This window comes from Oryzias latipes, chromosome 16 (genome assembly GCF_002234675.1).
Source record: "Oryzias latipes chromosome 16, ASM223467v1".
Classification (NCBI taxonomy): domain Eukaryota; kingdom Metazoa; phylum Chordata; class Actinopteri; order Beloniformes; family Adrianichthyidae; genus Oryzias; species Oryzias latipes.
In genome coordinates this window covers 1,099,529-1,121,306 of record NC_019874.2, presented here as the reverse complement: position 1 = coordinate 1,121,306, position 21,778 = coordinate 1,099,529, and the positions used below count along the sequence as shown (strand labels likewise).

The window sequence follows — 21,778 nt, the reverse complement described above, 5'->3', positions numbered from 1 at the left end:
CTAAAAATAAAATCTGGACAGATCATAATTTGACAAAGAGACTTTTTTGTAACCAACCTTATATTTACTTTCATATTGATCAAAATCTAATACTTTTATTTTCTATTTCTGATACCAAATTAACATTTTTTTATGATTCACAAAAGGGAGAATTGAAGCTGCAATAATTTAAGGAGATGGGTCGACATGATGAGGTGAACCTCCTCGGCTTCCATCCAAATGCGATTATGAGGCGTTCATGGAACTCCTGTTCGTTGCTAAAGCAGATCAAAAATGCTGATGAACATCTGGTAGTAAGTTAATAAGCTGTCATCGTTTAATGTGTGGGATTTTGGAGTCGATGGTTCTGTGTACAAACCTTATTAACTGCATTTTGTGCGACTTCTGAAGGAAACAGCTACAAATATCAGTGATTTAGACTTCAAGGTATCTGAATAAAAGTGAGGCTAGGACAGAAACATGCTATTTACATATTGCCATCGTTTTCTTCTTTCTTTCTTAATGCATTACATAGTAAGTGAAAGTATATGTATATCAGAGTCCACCGTGAGTTCTTGACGTTGAAAACATTTACGACAGCACGTGAAGCCTCCATCGTGTTAGCCCACGTTGCTCGATAGTCATTATTCGGGCTCTTTGTCCGTGGATATCGCGTGTCTCAGAACTGCAAACTGCTCCGAAAAGAAGACCAGGGCTGGAGGTTTCCAGCAGCTCGCTTCCCGGCTCCCCGTTTCCCCGTAAAAGGTGCCAAACAGCGAAAGTTTGCTTTAGTTAGCCGGTGTTAGCTCGGACAGTCGCGGTTCGTGCGCAGGCAGGCAGGCACCACTCTCCCTCCACGCAGGACAGCTGGCGTGATCCTCCAGCAGCCGCAGGAACGATCCTCGCGCTGGTTCAGTTCGGAAGAGGCGGGCCCGGTTCACTGGTTCACTTGACGGTTGTTCCGCTGGGTTTGTGGCGCCTGTGAGGCGCTGCTCTCGGTCTGGCCTAGCGAACGGGAAGCTCTCTTTGTTATTGACCGCATTAGCCTCTCCTTAAACCGAGACACCTGCGGAAAAACGCCTCCACGAGCCCCACGCGAGCTCCTTCCAGTCTGTGTGGTCACCTATGACACGTGTTTTGTGAGCGTCACCTGAAGTGAGATAGAGAACAGCTATGAGTAACAATATCAAAGCATACCTACATGATATCTGAGAGAATCGGATTACTTATGGTCCTGTAAACTGGATAATCTGGTGTTTTAATCCATATTCTGTCTGTCTGTAATCTCAGAAAATGCGCAAAGAGTCAGAAGTGTTTCTGGTGAACCAAAGACCATCCATGCTGTTCCTGGACTGCAAAGCAATGGGAGGTTTTCTGCAAACCTCAGGCTAACTTTAACCACATGAACCACAGTTTCACGTCCAGGTCTCAGCCTGCACACACATGAAACTCTCCCATGGAAACCGGGTTCTTAACGTGTTCTTTGTGTCTTCTTTATGTTGGAGGACATATATTGAAAACAGTAAGATTAAAAACGGCATTTCTGAGTTATTCTTGGCTCAAATTGAGCCCATTTGTGACGTATGAAAAACGCTGGGTGGGCCACGAGCCCCTGCTCCAAGCTCTCAGCAACGGGGAGGGGAAGAGGGGCGGGGTTGCTCTGCACCAAGCGTCCTGTCCACAACTCAGGTGAATTTCTAGTGAATTAGTGCCGTTTTTCAGAAAACAACACAGATTTGATTGAGGCTAAAACCTCCTAATCATAAGTGAAAGACCACTGGACATGCTTTTCCATAGAGGACGACCAGAGTGGGACTTGAACCAGTTACCTGATTTCTGAAGTGCATGTAAAGACGTTAGATCTGGCTATTGAGAAATAAACAATCACTCAGAATGATTGCTTCCTGACGGCGTTTGGTTGGAGCTGGAAGGAAGATTTTTCCGGTGGGGGACGTCCAGTCCTCATGCAGTCGTGGGTTTCCGCTGAAGAGATGCTTCTTTCATGAAGCTGCAGGTTTTCCTATGAGATCCATGGACACAATCAGCCTAATTTAAGGAGTTGTGGCAAACTGCATATGCATTCATTAACATTTTATTTTTAAAAACTCTTTTTTTTCCTCACTGCAATTGATCGTTCCTAAAGCAAGGCATGGTGACATGGTTGAATTTCCTTTACATGTCGCTGTTTTTGTGCATTACAGCTTCCCTGTTGCTGTTTAATCCACTGACTCTTGACATGGGGAGTAAAATGTCCTCCAGCGGAGGAAGCAGTGAGCAAAATACAAACTCTGACTTAACTTCTGCGGCACTCCTCCCTCGCAGTTCCTTGCCTGACTCCTCGGAACCCAAGCAGGTAGCCAGCACGAGAAATTACAGAGAAAAGACACGACTATTCCTAAATTATAGCAGTGCTGTTGTAACTTCTATACTGGGGCACAAAAAAGTATTCAGTCAGCCACCAGGTGTGCAAGTTCTGCCACTTAAAAGGTGAGAGAGGTCTGTCATTTGCATCATAGATAACCTCAACTATTAGAGACCAAATGAAAAGAGAAAATCCAGAAAATCACATTGTCTGATTTTTAAAGAATTTATTTGTAAATAATGGTGGAAAATAAGTATTTGGTTAATAACAAAGTCAAACTCAATACTTTGTTATTTACCCTTTGTTAACAATGACAGCAGCCAAAGATTTTCTCTGAGTCTTCACATGGTTTTCACAAACTGTTGCTGGTATTTTGGCCCATTCCTCCATGCAGATCTCCTCTAGAGCTGTGATGTTGTGGGGCTGTTGCTGGGCAACAAGGACTTTCACCTCCCTCCAAAGATTTTCTACGGGGTTTAGATCTGGAGACTGTCTAGGCCACTTCAGGACCTTAAAATGGTTCTTATGAAGCCACTCCTTCGTTACCCGGGCAACGTGTGTTTGGGGTCATTGTCATGCTGAAAGACCCAGCCATGTTTCATCTTCAATGCTGATGGAAGGAGGTTTCACTCAAAATTTGACCATTCGTGGCCCCATTCATTCTGTCCTTTACACGTATCAGTCGTCCTGGTCTCTTTGCTGAAAAACAGCCCCAAAGCATGATGTTCCCACCCCCATGCTTTACAGTTGGTCTGGTGTTCTTTGGATACAGCTCAGCATTCTTTCTCCTCCAAACACGATGAGTAGAGTTCTCACCAAAAAGTTCTATTGTGGTTTCATCTGATCCTCCAAATGCTCTCTAGCAGACTGTAGACGGGCCTGCACATGTACTGGCTTTAGCAGGGGGACGCGTCTGACCCTGCAGGGTTTCAGTCCCTGGTGGTGTAGTGTGTTCCTGATGGTAGCTTTTGTTACTTTGGTCCCAGCTCTCTGCAGGTCATTCACTAGGTCCTCCATGTGTTTCTGGGATTTTTGCTCACCGTTCTTGTGATCACTTTGACCCCACGGGGTGAGATGTTCCAGGGAGCCCCAGATGGAGGGAGATCATCAGTTGTCTTGTTTGTCTAGTTGAGGTATGCCCATCATGAAAATTACAAGCCTCTCTCATCTTTTTAAGTGGGAGAAGTTGCACAATTGGAGGATGACTGAATACTTGTTTGGCTTCATGGTTTGTGGCAAAACACACAATTCAATAGTTTGTTGATATTTAAACTCCTTAGTAGGATTAGATTGAACTTTTTACTGTGGGTTAAACCAGCCAAACCCCCTACCTCTAAATCTTAATCTTACTTTCTTCCATCAACAGATTCCTAAAAACTGCGGTGAGGAAGACCTGGATGAGGAAGATAAAATGGGAGCCAAAGATCTGAATGAAACCCCTAATGAACCAAACTCTGATGAGCACATTAACTCTGAAACTCTCGGCAGAGCTGATCATCAGCAGAACGAGAATGGGCCGGCAATGACGGACTCAAACCCCCAGGAGAATTCAGCGACGGGCGGCGATGACAGACCCGTGCAGGTCAGCAGGAAGCGTGGGAGGTCGCGCAGAAGAAAGCTGCTGGTTAAGCGCAAGAAAAGGGCTTTTGACGCAACAATTCCTTTACCAGATAGTTTGATCAACCACAGTGCTGACGCTATGCAGAATTCTGTTGAGGACCACAGTAGTTCACCTCAGACAGACCCTCCAGACTCTGGCCGAAATGATAAGACAGACTTCTCGTTAGGGAAAAAACAAAAAAGAGGAAGACCTAAGAAATCAGAAGCAGCTTTTGATAACTCAATTTCTGCACCTCCTCCTCCTCTTGCTCCTGTTATTGTCAGTGGCCCTTCACGCAGCCTGAGGAGTAGAGGACAACCTCCTTCATTCACTCCAGAACCCTCTGACAAAACACCCCAAGTAGCTTCAACAGAAAACACAAATGCAAACCTTTTTCCTGGTGTTACAAGAAGACGGCGCAAGCCAGTGAGTAACCTGGAAGTCGTAGAAAACATGTCCAAGCAGGATAATTCCCAGAATGCCTTGTCAGCACTGAAAGACGGCAAAAACTGCGGCGAGGGGGCGGATGAACCAACGGAGCCGAAAACCGATGGAAATACTTGTGGGCGAGAGCAGAACACCCAACTAACAGAGAAGTTGTTACCACTGGAGCCTGAAGCAAAGCCTTCAGAGAGTTTGAAATGTTTAATCGAGATTAAATACCCTAAAGTAAAAGAATCAATCAGTGTAGATGATACTGAGAATTTAGAAACTCCAGACGCTTCTGGTTGTCCTGTAGATCCGCAGAAGGATGAGGCTCCGAGCACAGATGTTACCATTGAACAAACGCCGAAAACGGAGCAAGTTCATTCCACTCTTGAGGCCACTAATCCGGAACAAGTTCTAGCTAAAGCTAAACCTAAAGTCTCAGACAAGCAGCAATGTTTTTACAGGCGCAAGAAAGGTGCTAAGAGAAGGAGAAGGCGACCTGTTCCTGTGCTGGAGAACCTAGAAGAGAAACAGGAAACGAGTGAGAATGCTCCACAAACAACAGACTGCCCTGAGGTGAAACAAGAGGACTTTACCGATGCGAACGGAGATGTCACCTACTCGAAAGATGGCAAGAAGCTGCATAAATGTAATTACTGCGGTCGCCTTATTCAATTTCTGTCCCAATTCCTAATCCACCAGCGCATTCACACGGGAGAGAAGCCCTTCAAATGCAACGAGTGCGGAAAAACCTTCAGCAAGAACTCCAACCTCAATCTTCATCTGAAGAACCACAAAAAGAACACCATCTATCAAAAATGTGAGTTCTGCAAAATCCGAATCGCTTCCTCCGAGTACGACTCACATATGAGGATACACGACTTGGAGCAGGAGACGGTCAAGCCGGAGATGAACAGCAGAAGCAGAGAGAAAACCCAGGAGCTCAGCGGGGGCGCCTCCCCGGAAAAGGAGAAGAAGGTCTGCCGGTACTGCGGAAAAACCTTCCCGTTCCAGTCAGCTCTGGTGCGACATGTCCGCGTGCACACGGGAGAGAAGCCCTACAAGTGTGACATATGCGGCAAAGCCTTTGGCCAGTCCTACTTCCTGCGTGTTCACGAGCTCACGCACCTGTCGGTGAAACGTTACAACTGCACGCGCTGCAAGAAGTCCTTCGCTCATTACAGCAACGCCAAAAACCACACGTGTCGCCCCGCAGGAGCTGGCGGCGGCTCTCAGGAGAGCAAATCCCTAAAGCCTTCGCTGTCTTACACGTGCCACATCTGCAAGAACGTCTTTGACCACCTGCAGGAGTTTAACTTTCACATGAGACAGCACACTGGCGCCAAGCTGTTTCGCTGCTTGTATTGTGACAAGCTGTTTGGTGCATTGTCTGAATTTAACGCCCATCGGCGGCGCTGCGCCGCTATGAGGAACTTGGTGGGCAGTCCGATGAAGGAGGAGGAGACGCTGTCGATGATTCACTACACGGTGCCTGCACTTAGACTACACCCATCAGGCTTTAGTCCGGCTCCTGCACCAGCTTTGAGTTACAAAGTGGAACCAAAACGGGTCAGGCGGAAGAAACGCCCCCTCCGTGTTCATGCGCCGTTCCAGGCGACGGTCACGCCGCCTCAGCAGCTCTCTCAGCTGGTGTTAAAGCTTAACAAACTAGACAACAGATCAGACCCCAGGAAGTATCTGTGTCCAAACTGCGGCCGGCAGTTCCGGCACATGGGCCGGCTCCGAGCACACATGCTGACGCACGGCCCCGGTCAGACCTACACCTGTGCCTGCTGTGGCAAGACTCTTGAGAGCTGGAAAAACTTTTGGGTTCATCAGAGAATCCATCGCCAGCGGCGCGGCCGCTTCACCTGTCTGCAGTGTGGCCGAGGGTTTCGCTTTGTCGGGGCTTACAAAAAGCACATGAACGAGCACCCAGAGTTTCGCTGGATAAAAGAGCGACCCAGAAAGCCCTTCCTGCCTTATCAGTGCGAGCAGTGCCGATGCAGCTTCAAGACTCTAGACCTGCTGTTCAGCCACCAGCTCTGCCACTCCTCTGACCAGGAGGCGCACAAAGGCTCCCACTTCGACTTCTTGATCGATGACAACAGCCTGCCGTCCAATGGTAAACTTCCCAACTCCTCCAACAGAACTGGCCTTTCCTCGCCCCATTTAGAGGACATAAACAGCCCTCCTCTGAGCCGCTGCCACAAACATCCAGACCCTGAAAGATCGCCCCTGGTTCCTGTCGTTTCCTTTGCCCAGAGTCCCAGTCTGGATTTGGAGAATTCGTCTCAGGATCCTAGCAGGACACCCAAGAATAAAGAAACCAGTCCTGGCCCAATCAGTAAAAAATCCCCCAAGAAACCGTTTGGGTCTTTAAGAACTGTGAAAAGACTTTTGGCTGAGAATAGCAGCAAACCGAAGGCGTCATCGTCAGACGTACGATGTGCCATGTGCACAGCTGTTTTTCAGGAGGTTTCAGACCTTTATCATCATTATTTACAGCATGCCAGAGGTCAGGTGTAGAAACAGTTCATGTAGGAGTAGATTACAGATTGCGTTAGGACAGATGCTTTACTGAAAGTCTCTTTACTTTGTTGCTTAAACACACAAAACAATCATGTTCTCAGACTCAGACAAATATTGGCTCCAAGATTTACCTTGGTGCATTTGTTGAGGATGGGACCAATTCTACCTTGTTCAGGTCAAAGTCACAGATGTTTCCTAGTTTTGGAGTGAACATAGTCTGCACTTTTTTATCATTGAAAAGAATGTTCGGTTTCATTCCAGCTTTGGCTTTCAGGTTTTGTAGAAGCATAAAACAGAGAGCTGTTTCTTGGTGATGCCTTGCTTTGTTTTATGTAAGTTTATGCAACACTGTTTTCAAAATTAAAATGGACTTTTGTATCATCGTGTTCTCTGAGTCTGTTAGTAATAACAGATCTGTGATTTTTAACCTGCAATGTTTATTGAGCGGGGAGTTACAGTAGTACTTCAAATATGATTTAAAAAAATACAGAATTGGTCTTAGGTCATGATCCCTTTGAATGAGGACAATAAAAAACAAAATGGGGCAAACTTAATTACTAAAGAATCTAGAAATGGTCTTTTCTCCTTTGCCTCATGAAGGTCAAGAGGTCAAAACATTTTATTCATTCTTTTAATTTTTAGTCGGTTTCTTTCAGAGTGACTTTAGTTGGAGGACATGGTGTTGCGGATCCAGGTGTTGTAATTGCAGACCTTGGTGTAGACTCCCGGTCTGTTCTTCTGGGCACAGCCATAACCCCAGGACACGATGCCCTGCAACTGGTTGTTGCACACCACGGGGCCACCGGAGTCACCCTGAAACGCACAAGAGTCGTGAGTTCGAGAGCCCTGCCACAGCCCGCTGGAACACGGGGCCGCTTTGGCTCATACCTGGCAGGAGTCCTTTCCTCCCTCGAGGAAACCGGCACAGAACATGTTGGAGGTGATCTCGCCGGGGTAGGAGTTCCTGCAGTTGGTGTCACTCAGGATGGGGGCATCAAGGCACATCAGGCGGTCGGGGTAGTTGCCTAAAAAAGCAGAAAGTACAAAGACTTTGAGCTTTGGTGTCATTGAAGAGTTTACAGAAAATGTGTCAGCGTTTGACTGACTTCCACTGGCGCTGGTGTTTCCCCATCCGGAGATCAGGCAGGAGGTGCCGGCAGCAGCACAGCTGGAGGGCAGAGACACGGTGCTCACATAGCTGTTCAGGCTGGCGGGCGTGCTCAGCTTGATCAGCATGATGTCATTGTCCAGGTTCCAGCTGCTGTAGCTGGGGTGGCGGATGATCTTGACGGAGTCGATGAACTGCTCGGTTCCCTCATTCACAGCAATGTTGTGCTCACCAAGACGCACCTGGATACGACTGTGGGAGACGCACAGCAGCCATGAGCGCACAACCTCACTCTTTGCAGAGAAGATACTAGAGAATCTATTGCAAATCAACCACACTTATTTAGAAGCCAAATATTTCTGATTGGGTGTTTGCTCTTACGACTGGTAGCAGTGAGCAGCAGACACCACCCAGGTACTGGAGATCAGGGAGCCTCCACAGAAGTGGTATCCCACATTCAGAGACACCTGGTAGGGCACAGAGTTCTTCCTGCACTCGTAACCCCCAACGATCTTGTCATCCTCAAGAGGAGCAGCATCTGCAAATCAAAGCCCGAGAATTTAAATGTCATCGAAAAAACAGGCAAACCAGTCAACCAAACTGTATTTGGAGGCCTACATGCTGCAGCACAAAGGGCTAGGAGAATGAAGAACTTCATGGCTGCGTCCTAAACTGTGGTGCCTCCTCAGCTCTGCTGCTGCTCTTTATAAAGACCTAAATTACGTTATCTTGCAGCTTTTTATCTAAAGTCTCCTCCCAAAGGTTTTTCCATGTCCCTGTTTTTGTGTTAAATATTACCTCTGCGTGGGAAACAGAAAGCTGGTCAGAGACAAACACCTGTGGAGTTCCATGAAGAGTCACATATGTGAATAGGAATTGGACTTTCTTGGTACTGAGGATTCCACTGGAGATGAACATAAAGAACACGAGCTTCTGATTTCTGTCTGGTGCAGTGATAGACAGGTAAACTGTCATGGGTCACCCATCCATCCATCCGTCCATCCATCCATCCATCCAAGCGATCACAAAACATTCAGTTGTCACAGGGTACGCGTCAGGGCTGTCTTGGCACTTAAAACCTTACCATCAATTAGTGGAATCCAAAGGGGCAGTAAGGCACATAGATTATCTTTGTATGCAGATGATTTATTGTTATATCTGTCAGACCCCATTCTAAACTACCCTCACATAATTCATGCTTTAGGAAATATGGGGCATTGTCTGGGTACAAATTAAACTTAAGTAAAAGTGAACTTTATCCTCCTGTTAATGATCTGGCTCTCCAAATACAAAATAGTGCCTTACCATTCCAAATTTTCACAAATGACTTTAAGTACTTGGATATCAAGATTACAAGAGATATGCAACATCTCTATCAAAAAACTTCTGTAATTTATTTGAGAAGACTACATTAGACCTAAAGAAGTGGATAAATCTTCACCTATCCCTAGCAGGAAAGGTTAATTGTATTAAAATGACTGTACTCCCCAAATGTCTTTACCTTTTTCAGTGGATACCACTCTATATCCCTAAACAGTTTTTTAAATCTCTTGATAAGGCTTTTGTCTCATTTATATGGTATAGAAGGAAACCTAGGATATGGCTTGAATTGCTAAAGAGGTCTAAAAATCAAGGTGGATTAGTCTTTCCCAACTTTCAGTACTATTACTGGACTTCAAATGGAAATATCTTACACTGGCTCCACAGTCCTGATGTGGACTGGTGCCTTCTTGAAGCTGCATCATGCATCTCAACTTCTCTCTGCACTCTGGTCACCTCTGACTTGTCTCTCTCTGCCCTTTAACACACGAATAACCCAGTCGTCATAAATACTCTTATGGTTGCAGTTTAGACTGAACTTTGACTGCAGAGATCTCCTATTAATTGTTTCAAAGACATGTACATAAACTCTGTCTTTGCTAGCTTTGATGATCTTTCACATAAGTTTAATGTCCTCCAGTCTGGCCTGTTCCGCTAGGTCTTGCCTATTTGCCACTTGCTTCAGCATCATAACTCAGACTTTCCATATTTACCGTCACGCTAAGGGATAGATGCACTTTTAGAAACCCCAAGTAATTTAAAACATACAATTCCTTTAAGAGATAATGTGTTCTTTTAGCTTTCATATTTTGCATGTTTTATTGCTTTGTAATGATTTATAGGTGGATGTTGTTTTTGGTTTACATTTACCAAAACACTGACACGTCATTTCTGGAGCTACGCGCTGATTGGTCCCCTAACAGCCTGTGCGCTGACGTCAACACTAAGCGCCTGCCTTGGTTTCTGTTTCGGCTGCAGAGCTAACAGCTGCTTCAGCTATGTTTTGGTTAGATTTGGCCTCACGTGTGGAATTTTCACAGGTAAGACATCCACCACGCTCCTCTTCCCGGTGGCGCGTGCTCGTTCGTCGGCGCTAGCTAGCAGGAAGCTGCTGCTCCAGCTGAAGCAGCCTGTTAGCTAACAACTAGCCCCGTTAAGATCAGAACTGACTAATGTATGCAGAATGCGCAACCATTGCGGATGTGGTGCAGAAGGACACTGCGCAGCGATGCGACCGCCGTCAGCTTCCCGCGGAGTAACGGAGCTTTGTGTTTGCGTTCCAGCTCAGGGCCCGACTGTCAGCTGGATGATGATCATGCAAAGCAGCAGCAGTCTGGAGCAAACATGTCGGTCTGCTGCAGTCTGTGCAGCTCACCACACAGCCGTGCACGTCATCTGAAGTGCTAAGGTGGAGTCAGACTCTCTATTGATCAAATAACTGGAACAGCGTTGATTTGAACTCTTGACCAACTATGGCTGAATAGTTTTGGTTGATCAGATCGTCACTAAACTGCCTCTTCATGTAGAGTCCACAGTGAGATCCACTAAATTGTGTTGATGGGGCAGAAGCTGCCCGTCTCAGAATTGGCCTGCAAGTCAGTTCTGCTGTAGAATCAGATCTGATCCATGACTGAGTACTACGAGGAGGGGGGGCTGCTGTATGAGCAATCACCTCCCATGCACATCAAAGTGGAGTCTCCAGAGGGACCCTTTGGAGGGGGAGCCTCCGAGAACGGCTTCCCCAGGGAGGATGAGGACTCGGACGGCAGCTGTGACCAGAGCAGCTCCTTACCTGGAGGACTGCCGTTCAACGTGGTGGTGGTGCATCCCAACATCATGGCGCCCGGCATGTCCTCAGACGACCTGCTGTCCATTGAGCAGAGTGAGTGTGAAAGGAGGAGCAGCTTTTGTTCAGCCTTCCCCTGCTGGAAAACCTCTCTCTCTCTCCCCAGACAGAGCCATGTCTGCTGCTCTGGCTGCAGGCGGAGCGGGAAAGAGAAAGAGCCGTTTCAGCGGAGCGGAGCTGGAAGTGCTGGTGTCGGAGGTCACCCGCTGCGAGGGAGAACTCTTTGGCCCCGCAGGGAGACTCCGGCGGCGAGAAAGAGAGCGCATCTGGGCTGGAATTCTGGAGAGGGTCAACGCTGTGTCCAGAGTCCCACGCACTCTCAGAGAGGTAAAAAAGCGCTGGGATGATTTAAAGAGGCGCAACGGAGGCAGGCTGGCGGACGCCCGCCACCGCACCTGTTACCTGCCGTCCAGCAGGGGGGCGTCCATCCTCGGGCGTCCTTCCCAGCCAAGCCCCAGGCTTCAGCACGCCAGACAGAAGCAGAGCTCCAGGCCAAAGCCAAGTTTTCCCTGCTTTCCTGACTCTGACACAGGTGATAAAAGGTTGTCTGGTGTGTTTTCCTCCTTTTTGCACGCAGACCCAGCTGAAGTCTTGTGTGGTTCTGTCCACGTTCTGCAGGTTTGGGAGTGGACGGGTCCGAGAGGGATGGTTTGGAGAAGGACGAGGACAATCCTGAACGGGACAGAGACATGGGAGAACCTGAGTGTGAACCAGTGGAGAACAGTATGGAGGACAAACTGGGATTGGGATTGGGTCTGGGAATAGGACCGCCCCCTCCATCAGAAAGATGGCTGCCTCCGTCTCCTCTCTACAGTGCGCCCTTCCTCAACGGCAGCCCCCAGCCCAGCAGTCCTCAGCCGTCCCTGGGAACACAGCAGGGTCCTCTGGAAGCCCCCCCACGCAGCTCCTGGCTTGAAGATGAACTTCGGGGGTTGGGCGAAGCTGCCATCCAGCTTGGAAGTAGGATAGAAAAGAGCCTGCAGGACTTTGGCGAGGGTTTCAGACAGGACATGAGGACCCTTGTTGCTTCACAAGAAGCATTAGCGGTCAGTCTCCAACAAAACAATATCCTGTTGCAAAGGCTTCTGGGAGTCCTGGAGGCCCAGCAGCAGCAGCAGCCGCAGCAGCATCGTGTACAACAAACCCACCCGCCACAAACGCCTCAGCACCACTTACAGTCCACCCAGCAGCAGCTTCAGCACGCGGACTCCCAGCAGCACCTGGACACGCCTCCACAACACCAAACGCATCTGCAGCTGCACGTTCCCAAGCACACCAACGACAGCCCCGCTGGAGAAGACGCGCCTGCACCTTCGTCTCCAGAGACACACGACACCTTTCCCTCTGAGCGAACCGTAGACTTATCTGGAGATGCGCCGAGACCGCGGCGAGGAAAAGCCATGGAGCACAGGCGCAGGAAACGGCGCTGAGGAGAACCTTCTGACAGACTCAAATGACAGAACTGATGTTTGAAGGGCAAAATGAAGCGACCCTTTCTTGATTTTTTACTGATGGTACTACTTATATACAGTTTTAATCCTCAAATCTGGGAAAAATCCAAATGTGGAATCCATTTAGCTATTAACTTTAGTGCAGACGGAACGGAAGCAGGTCAATGAAGAAGACTTAAGTAACGGGTGGCCCTATGGGTAATTAGAAACACTGCTGTGACACAGGACTAATGGCACCTTCAGCGTTCAGTATCTGGAAACATAGTAGAGGTGGATGTCTGCCTATAATAACTGCAGCAGAAATGTCAAACCCGGTTCTGCTCTAACTCGTCCAGTAATGTCTTACTACTTCTGATAATCTAACTATTGTCATAAAGTACTTGTAATCTGCAGTGGTTGCCATACATTAGAGGGAAGCAGCTATTGTAAATACCTGCTGACGTATTCTTGTGCTTTTTTTAAACTTTACTTTGAATGGGAGCGCTTTATGGCCCCCCCCTGAGGGAAATACAGGGTGCCGAGTTGTTGATCTAAGCATCTGGCCATGCGGTCGCCGTGGCTTTTACTAGTTTCATGATCCAACATTTGATTGGACCCTAAAGTGTTTGAGTAAGTGCATTTTCAGGACAAATGTCTCATATTTTTAAAGGGTTTTTAAAGGTGTTGGGGGAGAGAACCACCCTTGCCTGTATATACTTTAATATATATATATATTTATGCTTCATTTTAAAAGCATTCATAAATATGGAAGCTATTGATAATCTTGCATGGATGTAAATAGTTTCACCCAGCAGTGTACGGCCATCGTCTGTGTAGTTTTACACAAGTCATGTTATCTGGATAGCAAGTGTTACTGATGAAATGTAAGAATAAAACACAGCCATGGACTGCAAATGACACCAACACTTGTGGATTTTTTTAGATACAAAGCTGCAGGTTTGTGATCCTCTTGTGCTTTTTCAGGAGTCCCAGCACCAAGAGCCTGAAACAGTCTTTGGATTTAACTCGTCTGGTCAGTTGTTGTATTTGGAGATCTATATGCTTACATTTTGTTTGTATTATGAAGTTGTCTTCTTTGAAAATGAAGCTCCAATGCCGCTAAATTCAACTATAAAGATCATTTCAACTTTTCACAACCAAATACTTGTCCTCGACTATAAAACTTTACTAAATGTGTCATTTTATTATACTATGTTCTGCAAATACTTTAAAGAGATATTTTCAGCAAAGTGCCTTTTATTAAATCAATTTAAAGCATTAAATAGTTGTAATAACTTGTGGTAGTGCTAAAAACTTTCTTTTGGGGACTTTGTCATTAATTTAACATACATTTCAGACATTTAACATCTTCAAATTATGAATGTTTTTGCAAACAGGCAGAATCCCATTAATAGGTAAATTCACATCATAAAATCCCAAATTCTTCATATAAAAATACCAAATAAACAAAACAGAGAGGTGAATTGTTTCAAAAACATTTGATAAATGTTAAAAGACCCATTTAAAAGGGCAGCAGTGAGAAAGTCAAAGTGAGGACGGGAAATGCCAATTCAGTCATGAAAAATTACAGTTCAGTCTTAAATTTTTAAAAATAAAATTTTAGAATAAAATCAATTGCATTTTAAATTGTGGGTTTTGGTACCATAAGTTGAAAGGAAAACGCATTTTACAATGTTGAGTTATCTGTATTCAACTATTTTAGCCTGTTTAGCATTAAGCAAATTACAACATGGGGTCACTTTGAAAGAAAAGTAATCAAAATTAACCAAATATGCCATTAATGTTGTGAAAACATGAGAATATGATTGTAAAGTTATCAGAAAAATGCTAAATTTTATGAGAATAAAGTGGTAAAAGTATTATTCCAAACATTGTAATTTTACAAGAAAAAAGTCAGAATTTGTTGAAAAGACGTACTTTCACAAAGACCATGCAGCAGGTTCAGCCCTGAGCCGTGGGATTTTCATCCAGTTTCTCTGAATTGTTTGTAACATCAATGAAACAGGCAGTGGTGGAGCTAGAACATTATAAATAGGGGGTGGGAGGTGTAATAGACTGGCAGGGTGGCAAAGTGTAACAGGCCATTACAAATGAGAGGATAAAAACATGGATTTCAAGCAGTTTTATTATTCTTATTAATATGAAAACAGCAGTTCTTTTAGCCGCGGTGCTATTACTAATGTAAAACTGTAGCAAAGAAGAAGCTTGTACTGATGATTTCGTAATCGTGTGTCAATAATCGTACTACAATTGGCTGTCTAATCCATAACTACTAAAAATGAGTTAGGGGACTATGTAGTGCCCTGGCTTGAAAAGCAATTTGGATACCATGCTCACTACTTTGTTTTAGCTGCAAACATGACGTCATGGATTTGACATCGTAAAAACTTAATAAATACGAACATTTTACAAAGACTGTTAATGGATCCACTGTGTTCTGATGATGAAAACTTGAATGGCTTGTAAAAAATAAATTAAAATACCTTTTTTTTCCCCACAAAATGTGTTCAAGGTGATCCATAATCAGAAGTTTAGTGAGCATCCATGCACACCAGTTTTTGCAGAGAGTTCTGGGAAATTTCTAGGGCACTGGATTTTAGAATTGTAGGCTATGTCCGAATTCCTTCCCTACTCACTACATAGTGGGCTATAGTGCCTTCACCATTTTGTAGAGCTGTCCGAATCTACAATTCCAACATTGAGTGCCCTAGAAATTTCCCAGAAGTCTATGAGAAAAATGGCAAGCGCACTACATAGTGCACTATGTATTGTGTAGTGAAGGAGTTTGGACCCAACCATTGACTCAAGAATGGGGGGCAGCTGCCCCTCAGCCGTCTTCCTATTGCTTCGTCCCTGCAAACAGAAACTGTTTGTCTTTGTTAAAACTTTTTAAAAGCTGAATGAAGTTTTTCCCCCCCAAAAAAGTACAACTCTTTCTTTGTCAAATTATGACTTTTTGAAGCATACTTTCACGATTTTATTCTTTCAAATTGTTGAAGTTTGTCAAAATTATACGAATTAACTATGTTACATTTTATTTTTTTCTATGGTGGCCGTAATTCTGTTTATTGTATTTTAAATATTCGGCAGCATCTTCAGGTACAGGCTTCATCTTCCTGATACACACATACTTTTGTGGGAAATGCAACCTTCAAGTTATTTATTGAGGCTCAAAGTTTGTGCCGTAGAAATAGTTTGTTTCATTAATGGTTTGTGCATCTGAATTTAAACTGACGTTACGTGGAAATGTGTAATTGAACACTTCATAATAAATGTCTTGAGGTCGAGGACTTCATCTGCCTCAAAACGATAACAGCTTTATTTTGAAGGCGCCCGCCGGAAATGTAGATCCTGCCTTCTGTGATCCTTGCATGCCCTGGACAAGGGGCTGCATGGGTGAAACATGGCCGCCGCAGACCCAGCGAAGTCTCCGGAACGGCTGAAAGCCTCCGACAGAGAGGTGGAAGCATCAGTGGAGGAGGCCGAGGCGGCGGGGTCGAGGTGCAGCGCCGTGCCGTCGGACGAAGCACCGGCGGCGGGTCGCCCCGCCAAGGATGGCGGGGCTGATGTTGGGAGCGCTTGTGTTCATAATGCCAGCCTCTCCGAGGTTTGTGGCGAGTCCGGCGCTGGAGCAGACAAAACCCAGGAGCGGGCGGCGGCGGAAAAAATGGCCGAAGCCCCGAGCGGTGCGAAGCGGGCATTCGACTGGTCAGAAGCCGAGGAGGAGGAGGACGAGCGGGCGAAAGCGGTGACGGAGGAGTGCGGTATGCTAGCAATGTTGATGGATTATCATTTTCCCTTTAGCTTTAGCCGAGGGGCTAACCTGGCTGCTGCCTCACTAAACTACAGATATTTATTTATGGACATACTGTTAACGGCTAACGCTGCAAATCTGAGGCTAAAGTCTGCAGCAGTCTGTCAGTCACATGTTGTTGACTTTGTGTTACTCTGAATTGTTGTTTGTTGCAGGTCAGAGTGATGCCACTGAATCTGCTGAAGAGGTGGAGCAGGAGGGGCCTGCGGATAACACCACCACAGCTGGAGAAAAGCCTGCCAAGGAGGAGAACTTACACTGTGATGCAGCGAAGGACTCTGCAGCCAAGGGCGTGGGTGTGAGGGAAGGCGAGGAGGCGGGGCCAGATGAGGGCGAGGCTGTCCAGCTGTCGCCCAAACAGAAAAAATTCACTTTGGAGTGCAAGGATTGTGGGAAGAAGTTTGACCGCCGCGAGACCTTTCAGCTTCACCGCCACTTTCACATGCACGAGGACGAGCTCACGCCCCTCACCTGCAAGGAGTGCGGCCTCACCTTCCAGCACCGCAGCAGCCTCATCAAGCACAGGAACCAGCACAAGGGGAAGGAGGAGCAGCTCCTGACCTCCAGGAAGGAGGAGGGGAGGTTTCAGTGCGCAGAGTGCCTGAGGATTTTCTTGTCAACAGATAAACTGAGGGACCACAACTGCAGCAGCACCGTGGAGAAGCCGTACCACTGCCCGCTGTGCCGCCAGGATTTCCAGTTCAAGGTGTCCGTCACAAAGCACATGAGTAAGCACATGATGACGCGCTCCAACAACCACATCTTCAAATGCCAGGAGTGCAGCCAGATCTTCCCCAACGCCACGGCTCTGCGCTTCCACCAGAAATGCCACCCCGCCCTCAAGCCCTACGAATGCCCCGAGTGCGGCATGGTTTTCAAGCACTACTCCGTCATGGAAGACCACCGGCGCAAGCACGCCGACAACAGCCGCTCCCACACCTGCAGCATCTGTGGCAAGGCTTTCAAGTACGGCAGCCTCCTCCATCAGCACCAGTACCTGCACACCGGACAGAAGCCCTTCCGCTGCCCCGAATGTGGCAAAAAGTTTGCCTTCGCCCAAAACATGAAGGCGCACTGCCGCCAGCACAGACTGCGTCAAAACAACTCGCTCTGCGAGCTGCCCGGCAAGCAGCCTCCTGCTACCGTTCGGGATCCGGTTAAAGGGGCGGGGAAAGAGAACTCGCACCAGAGCGAGGAGCCCAAACACACATTTAACTGCCCCCTTTGTCCTCAGACCTTCAGCGTACCGGCCAACCTGAGAGCACACATGCTCATCCACGAGGCCGAGTACGAGAAGCTGGAGCGATCGCCTCGGCCCCCGACGGAGAACAATAAGGTTTGGGAGAAAGGACACACCTGCCCCTACTGCCCCAGTATTTTTCGTGAGCAATCCAGCCTAAAGTTTCATTGTCTTAGCGTCCACAAGTCAGCCGGTCAGTCTCTGGAGGCTTCGCCAGCGTCTTCTCAGAAGCAGCTGAGCGCAGTGGGCAGCGACGGCATCCAGGAGAAGTTGAAAGGCGAAAGCGCAAAGTCCCACAAATGTCCCGAGTGTGAAAAGACATTTCGCCACCGGTCCGTGCTGGAGTTGCACATGCGCATTCATTCCAAGGACAAGCCTTACCAATGCAAAGTGTGTGGCAAGGGCTTCAGGTTCAGTAGTTACCTGCAGCAGCACCTCATCATTCACACAGGCAAGAAGCCATACAAATGCCCCGACTGTGGGAAGGACTTTGCCTTTCTGCAGAACATGCGAACGCACCAGAGGCTGCACCAGGAGAAGCCGTTCCGCTGCACCCACTGCCGCAAAGGCTACAGCGACGAGGCCCAGCTGCAGCACCACATGCTGTCGCACAACGGAGACAAGCCCCACAAGTGTGAGCTATGCGACAAGAGCTTCGGGCTGGCGTATCTGCTGCGCGACCACATGAACACGCACACGGGGGAGAGGCCCCATCGCTGCGACGAGTGTCACAAAACCTTTTCCTGGTTCAGCAGCCTGCTCGTCCATCAGAAGATCCACTCTCGGAAGAAGCAGAGTTTGGGTCAGATGAAGGGCAGGGGTAGAAGGCCAGGGAGGCCGGTGTGGGGCTGGTCCAGACCCACGGGTGCTTCAGAGACGGGGGCCGCTCAGCACCCAGGTTTATACCCAGTTCCTACGCTGACAGAAGCTGAGTTGCTCAGAAGGGCACCCCAGCCTCCATCTTCCATGCTCCCGTCGCGCCTGGATTTACAGAACCGGCACCCGAAGGAGCCGTGGCTGCCTGAGGCCCAGCCTGTGCAGTGGAAGGTGGACAGCGGGGAGGTGACGCCCATCTCTGCGCTGCAGCAGCAGCACGCCCCGCAGCAGTTCGACTCTGCAGCACAGGCTGGGCTGCAGCAGCAGAGGAGTTCGGGCTGGGCGGAAATGTTGACGCCCACCGGCCCCTCGTCCGCCCAAAGCGCTGACTCGCACGCAAAGGAGAGCGCCTCTCATCCAGCAAATATGCCAAAACCGCCCATCCTGTCCACGCTGGGCGAGTTGAGGCAGCACAAGCCGTCCTCTTGGAGTTCCACGCCCACCTCGGGGGGTCCCGTCCCTTCCACGTCAGTGCAGCAGGACTTTCTGATTCCCTCCTCGTCGTACACGGATGGAGCAGCCCTGTGGAGCATCAGACCCTCGGTGAACGCGCAGATCTCTCCTAACAAGCACGGACAGGACCCTCAGCTGCTGAGGTGGGCGAGCGGGCCGGTGGCACCGCTAAAGGAGCCCTCCACCCCCACTAAGAAAGAGGACCGAGTGTGGGACTTGGCCGGTCCTCAAGTGTTATCGTTGACTGTTTCTCAACTCGACAAACCCTGGACTTCAGGCTTAGCCGGTGTCTCCACCTCAGCCCAAATAGACCAAAGCAGCGCTCTGCCCATCTCAACAGCCCCTCATGGGGTTGGTAGCACTTTGTGGGACATCCAGTCGCCCCCAGGGGTTCCAAAGACGTTAAACTCCCCAGAAAAGCTGCTAAACAATCAGGACTTTCAGCTGCAACAGAAGCAGATATCAGCTGGGTGGGCCAACATGCAGCCAGCAGCTCAGAAGGCCCCCATCTCCCTCCCATACGAGCCGCATCGCTTCGGCCAGCCCATGGCGAGCACAGTGTGGGGCTTCCAGAGTAACCCCGTGGGTCCTCAGGCGCTGCTGTCCGGACCGCTGAAAGCTGGCGGCGCACAGGAGCAGCAGCCGATGGTAACAGGCACGCAAATAATCATAAACCAGCCCTCCCCTTTTTTCTCCCCCCCTCTAGCTCCGCTGCCCCCGCTCGGGTTGCCCGGCCCCCACCCTCTCCACTCCGTTGCGCTCCCACGACCTCCCCACCCAAACCTGTTTTTCACGCCGCAGGCCGTCATGAGCGAGAGGCCTCACATGCCACAGACGCTGCCCCTACCTCAACTGGCCCCGCAGGCCGAACCTCACAAACTCGGACCCCGTCTGCCTTTTGGCCCCGAACGGCTTCTTCAGTGCATGATATGTGGCTGTTCCCTCCCCCGGGAGCTGGATCTACAGATGCATTACCTGCAGCACGCACAGGGGGAGATCTGACATTGACACTAGTATTCTAATGTTGTTCCATTCTTCTCAGTTAAACCTCCATCAGTGGACTTTAGCGGCGCCGCTTCACCAGTATGTGAGCATTAGGTAGGAGATGAAACCAGATTTAGTTTGCACATTTTGACCCGGTTCCTTTCTAGCTTCATCTCTAAATGCAACAGTGTTGTGTGTGTGAAATGAAGTGTGTGCACAGATGCCGTTAACATGGTTCCACGATCTTCTTGATGCGTAGTTATCCCCATTTTTATTGCCAATAACCTGTAGACTGAAATATTATTAGTACTTTTATAGTTTGTTCCATTTGTACTGTGTTCCTCCGTGTACAGTATACTGTGTGCCTTTATGAGTACAGTCTGCATGTCTGCTGTCTTGGTATTCTAGGCCCTAGTTTGTGCATAAGTTAGACTCTGCAGCGAGACTTCGACTCCCAAAATGCAACTTTTCACAACGACTCCATAAAGAAACGTTTTCTTTTGGAGAGGCGATGTCTGCTGTTATGGTCACAGTTCTCAGAAAATACAAGGATGATTTTTGTCCAGAAGAGGAGCAAAGGTGTGGGTCCAAGAATCAGTGGAGAAGCTATCACAGTGATGCGGTCAGAGACCGAGCATCTGTGAACAACGTGTAAAGATTTCTGTCTAATGGAATCACTCAAGTAGTCCAGATATGGTGCCAATGTAGAATCGCTGATGACACTGTTAAGTTTTGTAATAAACTCAACTTGGACTTGAGTTTTGGTTGCCAGGATTTTTTATTTTATTCATGAGGATTTTTCTCATATACTAAGGGTGTCTAAAAATAAGGTTGAAGCTAATTTTAACCCTTGTGCTATCCTAGGCACTTTAATGTTGGGAGTGGGGTCATCTAGACCCACTAGACAGTGCTCTGAACCTTTTTTCTTCAAAGATTTGTGATCTTCACTGGTGTCCATGGATTACATGAAATCTTTCCACCTTTATCCACCTTTGTCATGGTAGGGAGAACACGTCATTGGAAGGGGGGGGGGGGTCATCTAAGGTAGCACAAGGGTTAAAGAGCCTTAAATGCTATAGATGGTTTATTTAGGTTAAAATGAGCATTTATATAAAATTCCTGGTTCAATGAGACCAAAAACCTTTTAACATTATAAAATGCTTAGAAAAAACCCTCCTCCTGTCTGATAACTGCTTTAGGTTTCCCTTTCTTTCAATGGAGATTTCTATTCAACAAAATGAAACAGAATAATAACCACTTTCCATAACGCTGATGGTGTTTCACCCATTATTAAATTCAAAGTTCATATTTCAGGACTTTTTTATAGATAATTCATGCAAAGTAAATTATGTTACACCCGTGTTGTTGGTATTTCTCTTCTGTTCAAATCTTTTCTGCATTTATAGGAAAGGTAAAAGAAAAACTCAAATTTAAAGAAAGCTTCTTTTATTGAATGCTTTTATGAGCTGCTTTCTTTGAAACGGTGTTTTCAAAGGAAAATATTCCAGGATGGAGAGCAAGAAAAAGAAGAATTTAATTCAATTTACAGATAAAAAACAAAGGTTTTTCTCATTTTCAAAAGGACATTTTGAAGGTTATTGAGTTTATGTTGGGACCAGCAGTTCAGTGAAACTGAATGCAGTGACAAGAAGGGCTCAAGTTTAACCTAAAAATAGGCCCAGATTTATATAATCTAGTCAAATCAAACCGATATTCACACCAATTAGTTCAGATCTGTGAGTCAGTTTTCCTTTCAAACGGTTTATTTGTTTTTTCACACAAAA

At 47.3% G+C, this 21,778-nt stretch overlaps 4 protein-coding genes across 8 annotated transcripts; 3 read left to right on the top strand and 1 right to left on the bottom strand.

Moving 5' to 3' along the window:
• The first annotated feature begins 62 nt into the window (after nucleotides 1–62).
• On the top strand, nucleotides 63–7,283 carry LOC110014808 (zinc finger protein 41-like). 4 transcript variants are annotated; one of them, XM_020701855.2, is made up of 3 exons: nucleotides 63–293; nucleotides 2,181–2,332; nucleotides 3,708–7,283. In XM_020701855.2, the coding sequence occupies exons 2-3, from the start codon at nucleotides 2,216–2,218 to the stop codon at nucleotides 6,897–6,899; spliced, it is 3,309 nt and encodes a 1,102-aa protein (XP_020557514.1). In that variant the 5' UTR covers nucleotides 63–293; nucleotides 2,181–2,215; the 3' UTR covers nucleotides 6,900–7,283. The 4 variants fall into 4 exon arrangements, with proteins under 4 accessions (XP_020557514.1, XP_020557513.1, XP_020557516.1 ...); XM_020701854.2 differs by lacking the exon at nucleotides 63–293 and adding an exon at nucleotides 626–744; XM_020701857.2 differs by lacking the exons at nucleotides 63–293; nucleotides 2,181–2,332 and adding an exon at nucleotides 636–744.
• A 36-nt stretch (nucleotides 7,284–7,319) lies between these two features.
• Nucleotides 7,320–8,751, bottom strand: LOC101154931 (trypsin-3). Its single transcript, XM_011473326.3, has 5 exons — nucleotides 8,629–8,751; nucleotides 8,392–8,548; nucleotides 8,009–8,262; nucleotides 7,791–7,927; nucleotides 7,320–7,715 (listed from the first exon to the last, which is right to left on the bottom strand). Exons 1-5 carry the CDS (start codon nucleotides 8,666–8,668, stop codon nucleotides 7,566–7,568), a joined length of 738 nt encoding a protein of 245 aa, XP_011471628.1. The 5' UTR covers nucleotides 8,669–8,751; the 3' UTR covers nucleotides 7,320–7,565.
• A 1,474-nt stretch (nucleotides 8,752–10,225) lies between these two features.
• Nucleotides 10,226–13,530, top strand: LOC101162199. Of its 2 annotated transcripts, XM_004086668.4 has the most exons (5): nucleotides 10,226–10,370; nucleotides 10,614–10,738; nucleotides 10,857–11,212; nucleotides 11,283–11,708; nucleotides 11,795–13,530. In XM_004086668.4, the coding sequence occupies exons 3-5, from the start codon at nucleotides 10,957–10,959 to the stop codon at nucleotides 12,604–12,606; spliced, it is 1,494 nt and encodes a 497-aa protein (XP_004086716.1). In that variant the 5' UTR covers nucleotides 10,226–10,370; nucleotides 10,614–10,738; nucleotides 10,857–10,956; the 3' UTR covers nucleotides 12,607–13,530. The 2 variants fall into 2 exon arrangements, with proteins under 2 accessions (XP_004086716.1, XP_011471624.1); XM_011473322.3 differs by having other exon boundaries at nucleotides 10,614–11,212.
• A 2,431-nt stretch (nucleotides 13,531–15,961) lies between these two features.
• On the top strand, nucleotides 15,962–20,752 carry LOC110014807 (zinc finger protein 16). Its single transcript, XM_020701853.2, has 2 exons — nucleotides 15,962–16,391; nucleotides 16,597–20,752. The coding sequence occupies exons 1-2, from the start codon at nucleotides 16,031–16,033 to the stop codon at nucleotides 20,010–20,012; spliced, it is 3,777 nt and encodes a 1,258-aa protein (XP_020557512.1). The 5' UTR covers nucleotides 15,962–16,030; the 3' UTR covers nucleotides 20,013–20,752.
• Nucleotides 20,753–21,778: the final 1,026 nt, after the last annotated feature.